Source organism: Python bivittatus, unplaced genomic scaffold (genome assembly GCF_059951505.1).
Source record: "Python bivittatus isolate LINGU-HERP-01145 unplaced genomic scaffold, Pbiv_v1 ctg000700_np1212, whole genome shotgun sequence".
In the NCBI taxonomy this organism is placed as follows: Eukaryota; Metazoa; Chordata; class Lepidosauria; order Squamata; family Pythonidae; genus Python; species Python bivittatus.
In genome coordinates, this window is record NW_028277098.1 from 38803967 (window position 1) to 38819531 (window position 15565).

At 40.5% G+C, this 15565-nt stretch overlaps 2 protein-coding genes across 7 annotated transcripts in view; both read right to left on the reverse strand.

Annotated features, from left to right (window-relative positions):
- PGM1 (phosphoglucomutase 1) overlaps nt 1-6360 on the reverse strand; it is a 36133-nt gene extending 29773 nt beyond the window's left edge. The window contains exon 1 of the mRNA XM_007421258.3: nt 6051-6360. Coding sequence (XP_007421320.2) covers nt 6051-6296 — 246 coding nt within the window. The 5' untranslated portion in view covers nt 6297-6360. The remainder of the gene's footprint in view (nt 1-6050) is intronic.
- Nucleotides 6361-11010: 4650 nt separating this feature from the next.
- EFCAB7 (EF-hand calcium binding domain 7) overlaps nt 11011-15565 on the reverse strand; it is a 33278-nt gene continuing 28723 nt past the window's right edge. For 3 of the 6 annotated variants that reach the window (XM_088153312.1, XM_007421259.3, XM_088153311.1), the window contains 3 exons: nt 14691-14900; nt 13649-13756; nt 11011-13550 (listed from right to left, as the gene is read on the reverse strand). In XM_088153312.1, coding sequence (XP_088009438.1) covers nt 13476-13550; nt 13649-13756; nt 14691-14900 — 393 coding nt within the window. In that variant the 3' untranslated portion in view covers nt 11011-13475. Of the gene's footprint in view, nt 13551-13648; nt 13757-14690; nt 15540-15565 lie in introns of those variants that run through there. The other 3 variants (XR_015798347.1, XR_015798346.1, XM_088153313.1) reach the window with 3 other exon arrangements.

The following is a 15565-nucleotide window of genomic DNA, read 5'->3' on the forward strand; positions in this document are numbered from 1 at the left end:
TCAGGCAGGGATGTGCAGACCAGAGTAAATCCAATCTGTTTTATTACCTAGTTTACAAGATGGATTTTTGTTCCAGAAGACTTGTCTGAATTTGTTGCTTATCTATTTAGAGGCTATTTGGTGTTATTTTTACAAAATACATGGTTGCTAAGATTCTTGGCCTTTACTCTTTTTTCACAGCAAAAATGCCATACATACAGCACTATGAAACTCCTATGATGGTCAGTCCAGGAAGTACAGAAATGAAAAGCAATTTCTCAGAGAAACCCAGAGTGTTAAGATCTTACAGCAGATTTGTGCTATGAAAAGAGGCCAAGTTGATTTTTTTTCCTTATAGAAGGAACTGCACTATTGAGTCTTATTCCTGCAAAAACTCATTCTGTCCATCCACTAGCAATAGAAAACTCAAATCTAGTCTTAGCAGAATCGAGGCATTCTATGCCTCAATTCACTATTTTCAAGATTTCAATGAACAGTCATATACCTGGCCTTCATCTAAGGAACATGGAAGGCTGATCTCCAATAAGCATCTGGTGAACCAATTATGCAGACAAAATTATTAGTGAATAAACCTGCTATTTTTAGATGTGACTGAGAAATCTGATCTTAGCTTTCAACAATTTCAGTATGTGAAGCAGGTCTCTCTGAACCATAAAAATGAAATTTGGAATATATGAAAGAGGAATCTGTTTTTTTCCTGTGGAATTTTCAGAAAAGTGCCGAAAATCCTACTGACAGATACTGAGGAGTCTGCCCTTCTATGTTCCTATCCCCCCACAAAAAAAAGCAGCGACAAAAGAAGAAACCTGGGGCCTGAACATGGCCTAGTTTTGTATTCAGTCGGTCCTTCTTGGCAAGAGTGACTGCTACTCTTGGACTGCTATTCAGTCTGCTGGAAATGTACCACCTTCCATTACGATTCTTGTTCCCAGACTCAAGACAAACCAGCCTTTCTATTTAGCTAATTGCAATGATTGCCCATTTGCGTGCTCCCTGCAGGCAGAGGGATCTGTACAACCACATAGCTGTGGTCTGAAAACTGAGGTAATACTGCACTATTCATTTCTTTTTCTAAAGGATCTCTCTAACTTTCAACGAAATACCTTATTCAACAGCTCTTATTCTGGAAGGTGTCGGTTATAAGGAAAAAAAGCGCCTACAGTGTACCATAAAAGAAAGGGAACAATTTTCCTGCAACCTTGAAGAAACACTAGAGATGCATTTCATTTTTATACTGGCTCCTCAATGAACTGTATGAGTTTAAAATGAACTTTCACTAGCATCATGGGTACCTGCAAACTCTCCTGCTGCTTTTATCAAAATGACTAAAGCAGCATCGTATTGTGCGCTAACACAATATATGTATGAAAGGGGTACGGCTCATGCTGGGAAGATTTTTTTTCTTGCTTTCGGTAGACTGACCTGTTGGCAGTCAGGCATGAACGGTTATTAAGGGTTGGGGATCGGAGGCATTGTTCTGCAGTAGCTCCCCTCCTTCCTGAGCGGGTGGTTCCAGTCTCTGTCAGTGGAAAAGAGAAATTGAGGCCTTGGGTCACCCAATGGGGGGGTGCCCCAGGGCTTGGCCCTCTCCTCCATATACATGATATCAATGGAGGAGTCATCCATCAGTTTGGGGTTAGAGATCTTCAATATGCTGATGATATCCAACTTCACATTTCAAGCCAAGCAGGAAATGCATGGGGCTGGGTTATTTGAGGGACCGCCTCTTCCCAATTACTTCCCCCATCCCATCAGGTCTACAGAAGAGGCACGCTCCGGGTCCCGTCTGCTAAGGAACTACATTTGGTGGGATGTAGGGGATGGGCCTTTTCTGCCGTGGTGCCTGCCCTGTGAAACATCATTCCCTGCCCCCGAGGTGAGACTGGCCTCCTCTTTGATGTCCTTCCAGAAGTCCTGTAAAACTTGGTATGTCAACAGGCTTAAGAGTCTCATAGAAATGGGGATTTAATGAGGTGCCTACACTGTGTGCAACATCTATGCTCTCCCTACAATTTTTTTAATTGCATTTATATGGTCATCTCACACAAACTGACTCTGGGCGGCGTACAACAATCACATGAAACAGCAAATAGATAAAACAATCATTATAAAAGGATAAAAAGTAATTAATTTTTTAGTTTTTTATAATAATAGTATTTATGTTTTAATTTCAGAGTATTTTTGCAATTAGTTGTTTATGATTTTGTTATACGCCACCCAGAGTCACATTTCTGTGAGATTGGCGGCATAAAAACACGATAGATAGATAGATAGATAGATAGATAGATAGATAGATAGATAGATCGATCGATCCTGACTTGGTGCTCGGAGGCTGTGAGGGGCTGAATGGGTGAGATAGTCCCAGTAAGACACAGCTAAATTGTTACAAAACAATAGAACCATCGTTACTCTAGATAGGGATGGACTTCCCTGAAAGAGCTGGTATGCCATTTTCCTGGACTCATGACTCCTACTAGAACAGAAGATGGAAGTCATAGCCAGGAGAGCCTTTGGCCAGTTTTGGCAGGTTGGTCATTGCACCCCTTCCTAGACCATGAATCGCTGAAGACAGTGACTCATCACCTTGACATCTCTCAGACTACTATGATTTCCTTTATGTGGGCCTGCCCTTGAAGAAAATTCAAAAGCTACGGCTCACACAGAATGTGGCTGCCTGGCTGCCCACTTGATGAATGGTGCCAGTTGGTTCAGTAGAATAACATAAATTTTGCAGGGGTTGCATTGATTGCCAGTCAGCTTCCAGGCCCAATTCAAGGCACTGGTGATTACGTATGGCTTGGGCTCTTCTTACCCTCTACCTTATGCAGGTAGAATCTGCTCACCCTACCTACTCTAGCAGGGACAGGATACTGCATGAGCTCACCCCATAAGAGACTGGGCAATTGGGACCCAGAGAATGACATCCTTAGTGGCAGCAACCTCACTTGGGAATAGAATGTTCCGTGATGCCAGGCTGCCCTCCACCCTTTTGTCCTTCAGGAAACTGGTGAAGACAATCCTCTTCCCTAGGACAGTTCACTGGAAGATTTTAGTTAGGAAAGCAACTGATTTTCTTTTGATGTTGCATTACTTTATGGCTTTTTTTTAGTTCTGTGTATTGTAAGCAAATTCTGCTAATGAATAATATAGAATCAACTACTGGTAATGTCAAACTGCTCAATGGTTTTTCCAGAAAGCATCAATTTCCAAGGCCAAAAAGACATTTCTCATCTGTAAGGTCCCAGTCAGTCTGTCCAAACCAAGCTCTACACATTGTACTAAGCTATGAGCTAGTTTCAAGTTTTGGGAATTTTAGGTGAATCCATCCATAGTCCATACTTATTTCTTTGCATATGAGTATTTCTCAAGCCACTTTCTGGCTGTTTATCTGGAAAATAGTGTGTGTGTGTAAACAAGTAAGTACAATCAAGGGGATCCAAACACATCAATATGATCTGTGCATTGCTAAGTTTTCAATCTTTTATATGTAAGATAACCTAAGAAAAGCAGTGTGGTATAGTGATTAGGTGATGGACTAGGACTGCAAACATTATTCAAATCGCACTCAGTCGTGAAGTTCATAGGGTATCTTTGGGCCAACTACTAGCTCACAGTCTGATGTATCTGATGCAAATGAACTATAAGGTGGTAACAAGTGATGTTGCTTCTGGGCTATGATGCCAAGAAAATGTGGAAGTTAAAGAAAAAAGAAAGTGATGCAACAGGTTATAAGCAATGGCTAAGTGAAAGGAATTAAAAATTGTAGGTGCCTGTTCTTTATGTCTATTCTCATGATCTGTTAAATTGGTACATCTGTTGCATATGAACACATTGCTACCTTTTTACTTTCACTTGTGTGGCTCTTTAACCCCTGTTGATTGAATGTGTTGTACAAATGCAGACTAGCCACCATTTCCAGTTAACTACTGTATAACAGAAACTTAAAATCAGGACTGTTGATTTCAATTCAGATAAATGCTGGATAACATGGCAGCTACTCTGCAACTGCGCATCATGCTTAGCCATAGAAATCCTATCTACAGTGGTTAAGGAGCTTCATGGGATGGGGTGGGCATGATCATGTTAACCAGGCAGAGCAGTTTAACATGTTCTACAAAAGCATCTATTAGTCTTCTCTTTCAGCTGTGGGGGAATAATATCAGCTTATTCTTACAGAGTTATTGTGAGGGTTACAATAATTCATGTGAAGTATTTTGAAACCTAGATAAATGGTGATAAGAATTATATAATCTATTCTAGTTATAAGCATAGCCATGGCCTGGAAGTATGCCTGCTTCCCAGAAAAAAGAAAATGTTGGGTATGTAGGAACTTCTGAAAGTGGAAGCAGTACAGATTACCATGGCCAGTTTATGTTTTGGTAATAGCCATTTTATGAAAGAAACCATAACACTGTATATAAGGTTTCCAGATGTGCCCACTAGATGTAAAAAGTTGTCTACCACTGGTTAGGATCCTAATAGTTTCCCTTCTGGATCTGACAAAAAAAAGTTCATCCAAGAGCTGAGAATCTCTTAACAGATGATTGCAAAAAGGGCTGCAAGAAGACTGACGTACTCATACATCAGAACACCATCAATTTCATCCCCTTCCACAGCAAATGCAAATCCATCTTTCAGTTGTTTTCAAGTTGGCGCCTTTCAAACATGTTAGAATTCACCTATAATAAATCCCCCAAGGGGCTTCTGGCTGGCTAGGACTTGCAAACAAAGACATCTGGTGAGCACTAGGTTGGGAAAGAAAGTCTGTTCAGTTTAAGGAAGCAGCAATTGCACCCTGATCTTGCTCAATAGCTCTTGTATGAAACTCCCAATAGGATAGTTTTTTTGAACCTTCGCTAATTTTTACTGCAGTTCCAGACTGGAAAGAAGCCATCAACTGCTGCTGAAAAAGCAAGTATGTTTTACAGTCTATAGGCCAAGTCTTCAAACAAATGTTTACTCGGAGGAATATAATCCATAGACTTATTTAAAACATTAGATTTGCTCTTTTAACCATCACAGACGATGTAACAACAGGCTTTTGCACAATCCAGTGCTTGCAAAAGTATCACAATTGTGCACGTGCACGCAAAGGTTTGAAGTCTAAGTCTGTCCAAAAAGTTCCTGCAATCAGGAAGGAACCCAAGATGAAGCCTATTTCCCTAAGTTAGGAAAATCCTATTTTATTTTAAAACAAGGATAACCTTCAGACAGACTCTGTAAGAATTGCTGGTACCCCCCGGGCAGAAACTGTATCTGTAATGCCTGAAAGGTTAACTTAAATGTCAAAGATTGCCGAGCCTTTTACAGCTAGTCAGCAGAGTGCCATCACAGACACCCCCTCAAAACTGGTAAGGAACCAGTGTGTAAAAATAATTATCTCGGCAGTACCACAATCCCAGCTCGCCCTAATGTTTCAGCATTGCCTCCATTCCCTGATAGAGGTCACCTCCCTCAGAAACGGTATTTGCAGCCGCGATGCCGGAACACCCAGCCTGGAACATACATTTGCAAAATTAGCACTAAAGAAGAAGGCCCGCTGTAAACTAAATGCACTTCCCCCAATGTAATTTTTATTGCTTGACTGACAGATACAAGAAGCAGGGCTGGGCCTTGGTGCATGGTTAAGAAGGCCTGCGGTGCGGAAACGAAATGCGTTAGAAAAGGATCTGAAAACTAGTCCCAAACGTGTGCATTTCGCTTGCGCTTCCATCCCAGCCGGCTCCAAAGCTCACAGGCTCCCCTCAGCATAACGAGGCGCCCTGCGCAGGCAGAACCCAAGCCAAGTCTACGGAGGAGACCGAAGGGCGGCCGCAGAGAACGGATCCTCGCTTAATATCGCCCCAGGCGCCGCTGGCTTCTCCCGAAAGCCATTCCTTGCCGTCGCTCCCAGCCCTGCAAGATACGGAATTAGGCGGAGGTGGGGAGGCAACCGGAAAGAGTCACCGCCGGCACACGCAACGCAACCGTTCCCACAATGGGTATGCAAACCCGGCAGGCATCCGGCAAGGGATCCGGGGCAGACCGACGGGGACGGCCGCCCGACTTACCCCATTGGCGGCGGCAATCCGGAGGATCAGCTGGATCGCCTCCTTCATGTAAAACCGCCCGTCGCCCCCCACCACCAGAGTGGCTCCCTGCCGCTCAGCCGGTTCGATGGTGGAGATAATGCTCTGGATGAAATTCTCGGCGTAGTTGGCATTGCCTTGGAAAACCTTGACTCGCTTCCGGAGGCCACTAGTGCCCGGCTTCTGGTCGAGGTAGGGTTTGGTTTTCACGGTCACGATCTTCACCATGGTGGCCGGGGCGGGCGGGCGTGCTGGACGGGAGCTGGGTTGGCTGCGAACTGACTCTTCCTTCACCTTTCGTAGTAGCTACGGGGCTGGGTTTACACCAAGCAGCCATCTCCTCCCACTTAAATTTAAAGTCGCAGAGGACCTTTCCCCACGACCGAGTTAAAAAGGCTTGTGAGGCACCCATCTTTGAGTTTGCAGAAAAGGATCCTGGCACGACATGGCTTGATCTGTCAATCAAGCATGAAAAGGATCTTGGCACGACCCCTCCTCCCTTTATTACTGGCCTACCTAGTGCCTCCAGGCTAATGGGTAGTGGCAAAGCTTAAGAGATTCTACACACCTTGAGGCTGCTGGATGGTGTGGGACAGTGTTTCTCAACCTTGGCGACTCTAAGATGTGTGGACTTCAGGTCCCAGAATTCCCATAGCTATGCTATGCTGGCTGGGGAATTCTGGGAGCTGAAGTCCACACATCTTAGAGTCGCCAAGGTTGAGAAACACTGGTGTAGGAATAAGGGGAATACTACTTTAGTATTGGTACAGCTAAGGACAACTTAAGACAGTCTCAGGGCTTTTCTCCACTTGTATCTAACTAGCGTACAGACATGACCTGGAAATCTTCTAGCATAAGCCCATGACACTGTCTTCGTCTCACCCTCAGCCCATGACTGAGACACACTTAAGTGGCCCTTAGCTGCACTGCCATTAAAATAGTATTTCATCCCTTATTCTGACATTCCCAGGATGCCCCAAGATGACTAGGGCCTCAGCCGAACCACCCACCAGATCCTCAGGGAAAACCCCAGCCTCTCTCTGGATCCCCACTGGGTCCATCAATCACCTGGGATGGGCCTGTTTCCCTGCAGGGAAGAGTGACACCAGTGAGCTGAAAGGCAACCATGGGTGATCTTTCCATGGCAACAGGCTGATGTTAATGTCCTCCACTACCAGATCACATCTCAACCGCCCTGAGACAAAAAACCAGATCTAATGTGCGGCCTCCAGTATGTGTCAAGCCATCAGTGACTTGGGACAAGTTCATGGTTGTCTTGGAGGCCACAAACTCTTGAGCCGCCTCAGACTCAACATCACTGGGTGGCAAACTGAAATCCCCAAGAACCAGCAGCCTTGGAGACTCTGTTTGCCAATCCAGCAAGGGAATCCAGCAGTTCAGGCAGGGAAGCCACTGAGCAGCAGGGAGGGTAGTATACCAGCAGCAATCCCTTGAGCCCAACTTCAGCCAGAGCACCTCACATCTGGTTATCTGCAGAGCGGAGCCCCTGAAAGCCTGTAATAACTTCCAGATGAAAACAGCCACTCGTCCCCTCCCTCTCCTGGGCTCTTGGCTGGTGCAAAACCTGAAACCTGAGTGGACACCTTTCCAAGAGGGGAATCCCACCCCCCAGGCCCAACTAGGTCTCGGTAAGATGTGTCAGGTCAGCACCCTCCTCCAAGGTAAGATTGTGGATGAGGGCAGCTTTATTACACACCAACCTGGCATTCAAAAGCAACACCTGCAGAAGGAATGAAGGTGTGGCAAACATCTCAGAAGGGACTCTCCCTAGTTTCTTGGACTGTAAAGGTGAGGGGAGAGAAATGCGCTTGCAAGATTCTGTTAACCTTACAATCAAGGTAGAGCTTCTGGGTGCATTTGTCTGGACTACCTTGCAAGGCTGACGTCAAGTCTCCTCCTCTCTTCCTAACAGAAGATCCCCCTTGGAGTTTTAGAAATGGCCTGATTTCTGCTCCTCCTCTTCCTCCTGTCTCTCAAGGACATTCTCACAGACCATTACAGAATGGGGCTTTGAAGGAGCAACCAGGTGCCTCATGCTTTCTCACTCATTTACCTGCCTTCTCTCACTAAAACTGTGATGGCCCAAAGCAGCTCGCTTTTCTTCTCCACCCTACAGAGTGGATGCGCCAGGCTTCCCATTTGGGCTTCCTATTTTCAGATCCACGTTACAGCTTTATTACTGCCAAAAAGGTAAACTCTTGAGTCGAACTTGACTCTTGGTAACTACGTGGACCTGTTCTTTTCGTTTCCTTAGCAGTAATACACAATTAGGTTGCCATGCTTTCTTCCAGAATGTTTTTTTTTTTACTTCCCATTTAGCCTGGGAATTCCTTAGGTATCTCCCATCCAACTATTAATCAAGGGGTCTGAAAATGCTTACTTTTCCAAGATTAATCAAAATTCACTAAATGCTACAACCATTACCTTTAGCTTAACCTTGTTATATCAAATCCTTTCTGCTTCATCACCCAAAGAAAGAGACTGAGTAACCAGTGGTGCAAAAAATGATCAATCAGACACATGACCAGGCTGTGGTTATATCACATACTAACTTATGTTTAATTGAACCATGGCTTAGGGAATTAACCCAATTGGGTGGACTTGCACAACAAATAAACTAGTCACTGTGGCTGGGTTTATAAAACTATGTTTGAGCCATAAACTAGCCAACTACATCTTGCCCTGGCATATTGTGCAAACCCATTTCACTGGATAGAATTCTCCAACAGTTAATCAATTACTGTTTCTATTCCACTGTTGACATTTAACAACAGGTATGATACTTAAAAGATCCCGAAAGATTGGAGAATGGCTGGGTGTAAACATTGCACAAAGAATGGTTTAGTAAGACCAAAGACTAAGTAACACACATTGTTCTAAGCTAAAGCAAAACATATCACATTATGACTTAGCATGATATGTGAATCTACACAGTCTCTTTTGGTGCATAGTTCTAAAATAAATGAATGATATGCCCAATGACTAACTTACACATGCAGTATATAATACATTCCAGGTTTGAATGTTAGTAACATTCATTATTACTCTCTTTTCTTTACCATGGAGTAAAATTTGAGGATGAATAAGAGGTTGCAGCCTGGGAATGTGAAATAAATTCCCAGTTCCTGATACATGTCCTTTGTGTTTAACATGTAAACCTAAAAATCAAATAATGGTAAGATATTAATAATTAAGTCAGGTAGCAAACTATAAGGGGAAAAGTCCAAGCTTTTGCTTGTCTAGGTCTGTGTTCTTTAAGTGTAAAAGCCAAAATGAAGTTTTTGAGCTGTACCCTTGGACAGTTGATAAAGGTATGGATATCATAGATTAGCAGTCCAGCTTCTATTGGTGGACATTTTACCATATACAATTATTTCTTTTTTTAGTATCTGCAGCACTACACCAAAGGTTGGCAATGCAACACCTGCAATAAACTAGAAAATCTCACAAAGTCATGATACAATCCAATCATATCACACAAAGTGCTTTCAGATTTTATAGATGTGATTGATCTGACTTTTGATAAATAGCAAAGTGGATCTTTAACTCTTAAGAGCAGAATTTTTGTTCCTTAAGTACAGTTTTGTATGGATGAAAACTAGAAACAAATTTCTTTTTTTTTTCCTCAGTAAGTTCATACAGCAATGAATAGACAGATGGTTCATTTCCTGTTTTTTCACTCAGTCGGGATCCTGACTATCCACTTTGGTGAGGTTGTAACAGGGAACTCCATAACCAAGCATTCTTATTCCCTGACAATGTTACACCGTAGATATGAGTTTATTGGAATGAAAATGCTGCATGGGCTTTTCTTTTTCAGTGGGACATATTATAATGGATGTATTCCAATAGCGGCTTCAGTCTTTTTTTAACACTTTGTTGTGCCATGTTTTATAGACAGGGAAATAATGACCCATTTTACAAGATATCCAATAGTTCATAAAGCTCAGTATAGTGTTCTGTGGACTCTGAAAGAAAGGATGAAAGTGGTACGTTGAAAGCTTTGATCTTAAAAGCTGGGCTTGAATGAGAAGGTCCATAGATCAATGATAGAACTCATGCTTTGTATCAAGAAGATCTCAGATTCAGTTCCTGCCATCTCTAGGTAGAAGTGGAAGAACTTCTACTTAAAATCTCAGGATGCCTCTGCAATTAAAGTTAACTGTCCCGGGTGATCAGACTCATTTTTCTGTTTCCTTAGAAGACATCTGCTGCTCATTGGTTCCGTTCACTATCTCTATTCAGGGTGACCAGACACTGTCCAAATATCTTTTGCTACTCACAGCCACGTCTCAGTGCTGTCTTGTGCTGTTAATGCTGCTACAGCATACAGATGTCAATCTCTCCACATGACCTAATCATATTAAAACACTCCTACGTTATCTTACGTTACTCTTTGAAGAGTGATTTTTCCCCAGGTGAAAAAAGCCTATTTTTTCTTGAAGAAAAAAATGCTTTACAAATTAAGATGGCATACTACTATTTTAAAGAAGAAAGGTAGTTTTCCACCATAATATTTAATGTTTTCTTGTTTTTGCATAGTGACTGCTAGAAGTACAGGTATGTTTAGTGTGACCCAGCACAGCCAATTCTCACCCTTTTTCTACTGTCAGGGTCTCTGTTAAAACTGTCCCAAATGCTTGGCACTGTCCCAAATTCCAATAGAAGAGAATATATGTAGCTCAGGGTTGAACTGTGGAGCCCTTGGTGCTCTCTGAGCTTGGTTATTTGCTTGCAGGCATTTCATTGCTCAACTAGGTAACATCAGTGCTAATGAGTGTGAGGTTTGCTCCCTGTTTATATTTTGTAGTATCAGAAATCGTCCCCAATTTTCCCTGTGCCAACCAGTGCCCCTCCAATCAGCCACTAGGACAAGCAAAAATAGAGGCAGCTGATGCTCACCCCTGTACTTGCTCTTCATCTTGCCACATTTACTTTTTGCAGCAGGGGAGGGCAGAGGGAAAGGACACCGGCTACAATCTGGTGAGTGGCAAAGTGATTCCTCTGCTTAGTGGAGCAGAAAGAGAGATGGAAAATACCAGAAGTCGAATGAGGTAGGAATGCTAACCATGGTAAACCATGTCTCCGAGTTGCTTGGCTTGGTTTTCCAAGTTGGTTAGATGCTGCACAACATGGGGACATACAAATGCAATGGTGCGTCCTTTGCTATGCTAGCATTCTTCAGAATTCTAACTTAAGGTACAGTATGAACATAAACAATATTTTACTCTGGCAAAGTATACATCTTCATATTGATTAATCAACTAGATTAAAAAAAATTAAACTATATTGTACTGATTAACAGACTGACATTAATTAAGAGACAAAGTACAATTCACTCTGCTGTGTTGCAATTTTTTATTTTCCAGATTTTAATCTACCTTTCTACAAAAATGTCCAAAATGGCTTTCAAAAGGGTGTAACAAAATCAGACAGTAACACAAATTTAAAATAAGAAAGATTTAACAAGAAAATGCTTTGTTTAAGGATATCATTGAATAAAAAACTAGTAATGTTTCCAAGCTTTCTAAGGAAGCTAAAATAGACCTCTGCCTCATTTCCACATGTTGAACATCTGACCAAAGAGATGGAGAAGGGCTTATAAATGGAACAAAAGTGAATTTGTATGAGAGGACACAATTTTTAAGGTACTTTGGTTGCAGAAAATTTAGGACTTTAAAAGTGTTTAAAACAAGCATCCAGAATTTATTTATTTAACATTATTTGTCAACTGCCTCAATCTGTAAAGACTATGGGCAATTTACAGCAAAAAGCAATAAAAACATTAGCAATAAGAAAAACATAAATAATTCTAACTATTATGATCACCCAGATGATCTGAGGCAAAGGCACAATGAAATAAATGGTCTTAAGTGCCTTATAGAATATAAGGAGGGATAAAGCCAAACGTATCTCCAAGGGCCGCTTGCTGCAAATGTGGGGGTAACCATGGAGAAAGGCTGTTGTCTCATTCATGCCCCATGAACATCACAATTAAATTCCATTCTGAAATTGGTACTTGCATATATAATTCTCCTGGAATGTAAATTCTAATATTTGCTTGTGCCTCATTTGGTATCATGATTCTTGGTTAAGACAAACACTTGCTTTTCTTTCTAAAATAAGGTGTTAATTTTCATCTAATTATGAATTTTGGGAGGGGGACCAATATAGTAGTACTAATTATAAAGCTATGTGAATGAACAGCACTGAGCCTAAGGGTTGCACACTCTGTGTGAATGCGAACATAACCTAAAAAAGGTGGAGGACTCTTAATAGGGCCTCCCTGGAGGATTTTTTTCTTGTATTACTTTATAGCTCTGAAACCTGCCTCATACTTTCAGAATAAACTATGGATGCTAAATTATCAATCAACTGATATACCTAAAGCAGAAGTACTGGCTTAGTTTGTGTGCTCAAAAATTGTTTTCTAATTATAATTTCATTTCTTCCATAAATTAAAATACAGCTATGCTAAGCATCAGTATGAATGCCTTCAGCTTGACTTGAAAGGCAGATTCTGAATTTACTAAGCATGGTTTTAATTTCAGAACTGACATTTACTTGTCTAGTATTCTGTTACCTCTGAAGTCAGAATACAAGAGGGGCTCTGAGATAAATATAGCTTTTCAAGACTTCTTGCTCTTGAAGGTTATATAAATCTGATATCTTACTGAAATTTTATGCTTGTTTGTAGAAGGCAATAGATAAGATTATAATTCTTTAGACTGAATAAACAATATAAACTAATGAAATGTCCTTAATGTAAAGAAACATTGAATTTTTAAAAAATCTCCATTCTTTCCTCTTTGGTTTAGCTACAATAAATAAATAAATCAGTTTGAATTGAAAATATAGGATGTTGCACAAAGACATCCTATATTGCATATCTATATGACAGATGTGGAGACTTCCAAGATCCATAACCACTGGACAGAACCACAATTTTTCAGTCTTTTTAATCTGGAACCAAAATGCTACAAGTAATATATATAAACCAGCCTTTCTCAACCTTTTTACTTTGGAAGAACCCTTGAAATAACTTTCAGGCCTCAGGGGACCCCTGCATAAAAATCACCAAAAATATGAAAACTTCACAGCACAGGTCTCTTCCAACCCACACAATCCACGTTTTACAACAACAGCAAAGTAGCAGCATTTGAGTCATTCTCACCACTGTGTTAGTATTGTGCGTTGTGAGAAGTTAAAAAAAAGGTTTTTTTTTTCAATCATGATCTCTTGTGGAACTCCAGTTGGGAAAGGCTGGTGTATACTCTATATGACTTGAAAAACTTTTAAAATATAATTTTATTTTTTAATGCATTTTAAATTGCATTTTCAAGAGTGCAATCAATGCCTTTACTAATGCCATTTCCAAAATACAACTTAAGACAAGATGGAATACACACAGCTATATATCCATTCTTCTTTTTCATTTAATGGTGTCACGTGCTGACAGACCTGCATATAAAACATGGAAAACGGAAATCAACTTGTTATTGGCCAAGTGCCAAAGAACTATAGAATGAATGAGTGAATGAATGAATACATTTAATTACCATCATGGAATTTGGAGCTATTTCAATAGCAAAAGTGTCAAGCCCTCTATTATTTACACAGTTTTTACTCTGCTTGTTATTGACATAAATGACTGGTTTGCTTTCAGACTGTGAAGAGAAAAAAATCAAACCATTGGACCAATATCAATCAGTAAGATTGGCAATCATACATATTAACAACATAGGAAAGATATGAAATAATGTAATGCAGCTTTCCCCAACCTGGTACTACACTTCAGCTTTCTTAATTCTTATCTGACATGGTTGCCTCTTAAAAGTATCTAGCATTGATTGTAAAGCAGCAATTTCAACTCTTAAGACCAAACTCCACCTTTTAAGTTAATCTATAATCTGTGTTTCTCCCCTCTCTTACTGCCCTTAAAACAAAATCTAAGAAAAATGAAAATAGTTGCAAGATTAATATATCACAATCCATCAAAAGAAGATTAAAGTTGTTGAGGGATGGTTTGGAAATGGATAACCAAGGACACCATGAATCTGAAATGTGAAGCCAATAATTCTTATGCTATAGTTCATGATCCTCAAAGTACTTCATGATCTCAGAACAACTACTTACACTGCTAAAGTGAAAATTTATCATTTAAACTAAACATTGTTTGCCTCTTCAGTTGCCTCTGGGTCTTCAATTACTAATTGAAATGAAAAAGTAGTGGCTTTGAAAAAAATAAAAAACTGGAGGATCAAACAGTACATTGGACATACCTCATGAAATCTAATTCATGGCTAATGTCCGTGACCTATCTTAGTGAACTACTGTAGATTGTGCCCATAGATACCAGAGTCTTCTTCAAACACAGAAGAGACTTTGATGTTAACAGCACATATTTAACAACTTTCGCATTCATGGGACTTTGCTTATACAGTAATACCCAATTTTCTGCCTTTAATCAGCATTCTTTGCTTCCTTCATGTCATGTGCCACTGGATATCAAAGCTCAGAAACTGGAATATCCAAAACCCTGATGGTTTAAATAGGTCTATATTTGTAAAAAGTGTTCCCACTGTACACATCATAAGGTACCTTGTTTTCAATAACAGAGGTGATCCGATTATTGCTTTTATATGTGTGAATAATAATATTTTCACTGAGATTCATTGGCTTAGCGTCTCCTTTATTAACCACGCTCAAACAAATCAGATTCTTAAGTTGCTCACCACCAGTTTCTAGGCAAACAGGTTTAATCCTAGGTCTGCACTTTTCTGCACAGATGTGAATAGAAAATGGGCACGCCTATTGAAAATGAGGGAGAAACATTTATTAGATCCATCATGCTGCTACTACAATATTTTGTCTATCATTCTAAATATCATTTACAGAAATACTGAATTATCCTTTGAAAATAAAGATTTGGAAAAATATAAATGAAATGGCTTTTGACCGCCTTGATCTAATGACCAAAAACTACAATATAGCCAAAATAATATATTTGAAACTCTGAAATACTCCTGTTTTCCTTGGTTAGAGGAAGTTGTCCTGGTTAGAACAATTTGGTTAGAGGTTGGTTATCTTCCTTGGTTAGAGGCAACACTGCTGACCTAGTTCTTTATCACAGTTCTGTGATTACCTAAATATAGTTTGATGATTAAGTCTGTTCTGAAATGAATCCTCCCTCCCCTCCCAATGTTTATTATTTATCATAAATGGATAAAGGTTTTAAAAAGAGGTGGTAGATCAATGGAAAGAAAGCTGAACCTACAATCTAAGGCTTCATGCCCTGCAGCTGCTTATCTTTTGGGCAAAAGGAACTACTGGGACAAAAACCAGCAAGCAGAATGGCTTTCCTTTTTTCTTTGGGTCTTCATACTCACCCCTCTGTTTCAGAGAGTTGGAGGATCTTCCAGAGCTGATAGGGATTAATGGAAAGTCCTGCTACAAATTAAGTTGGACATAACTCC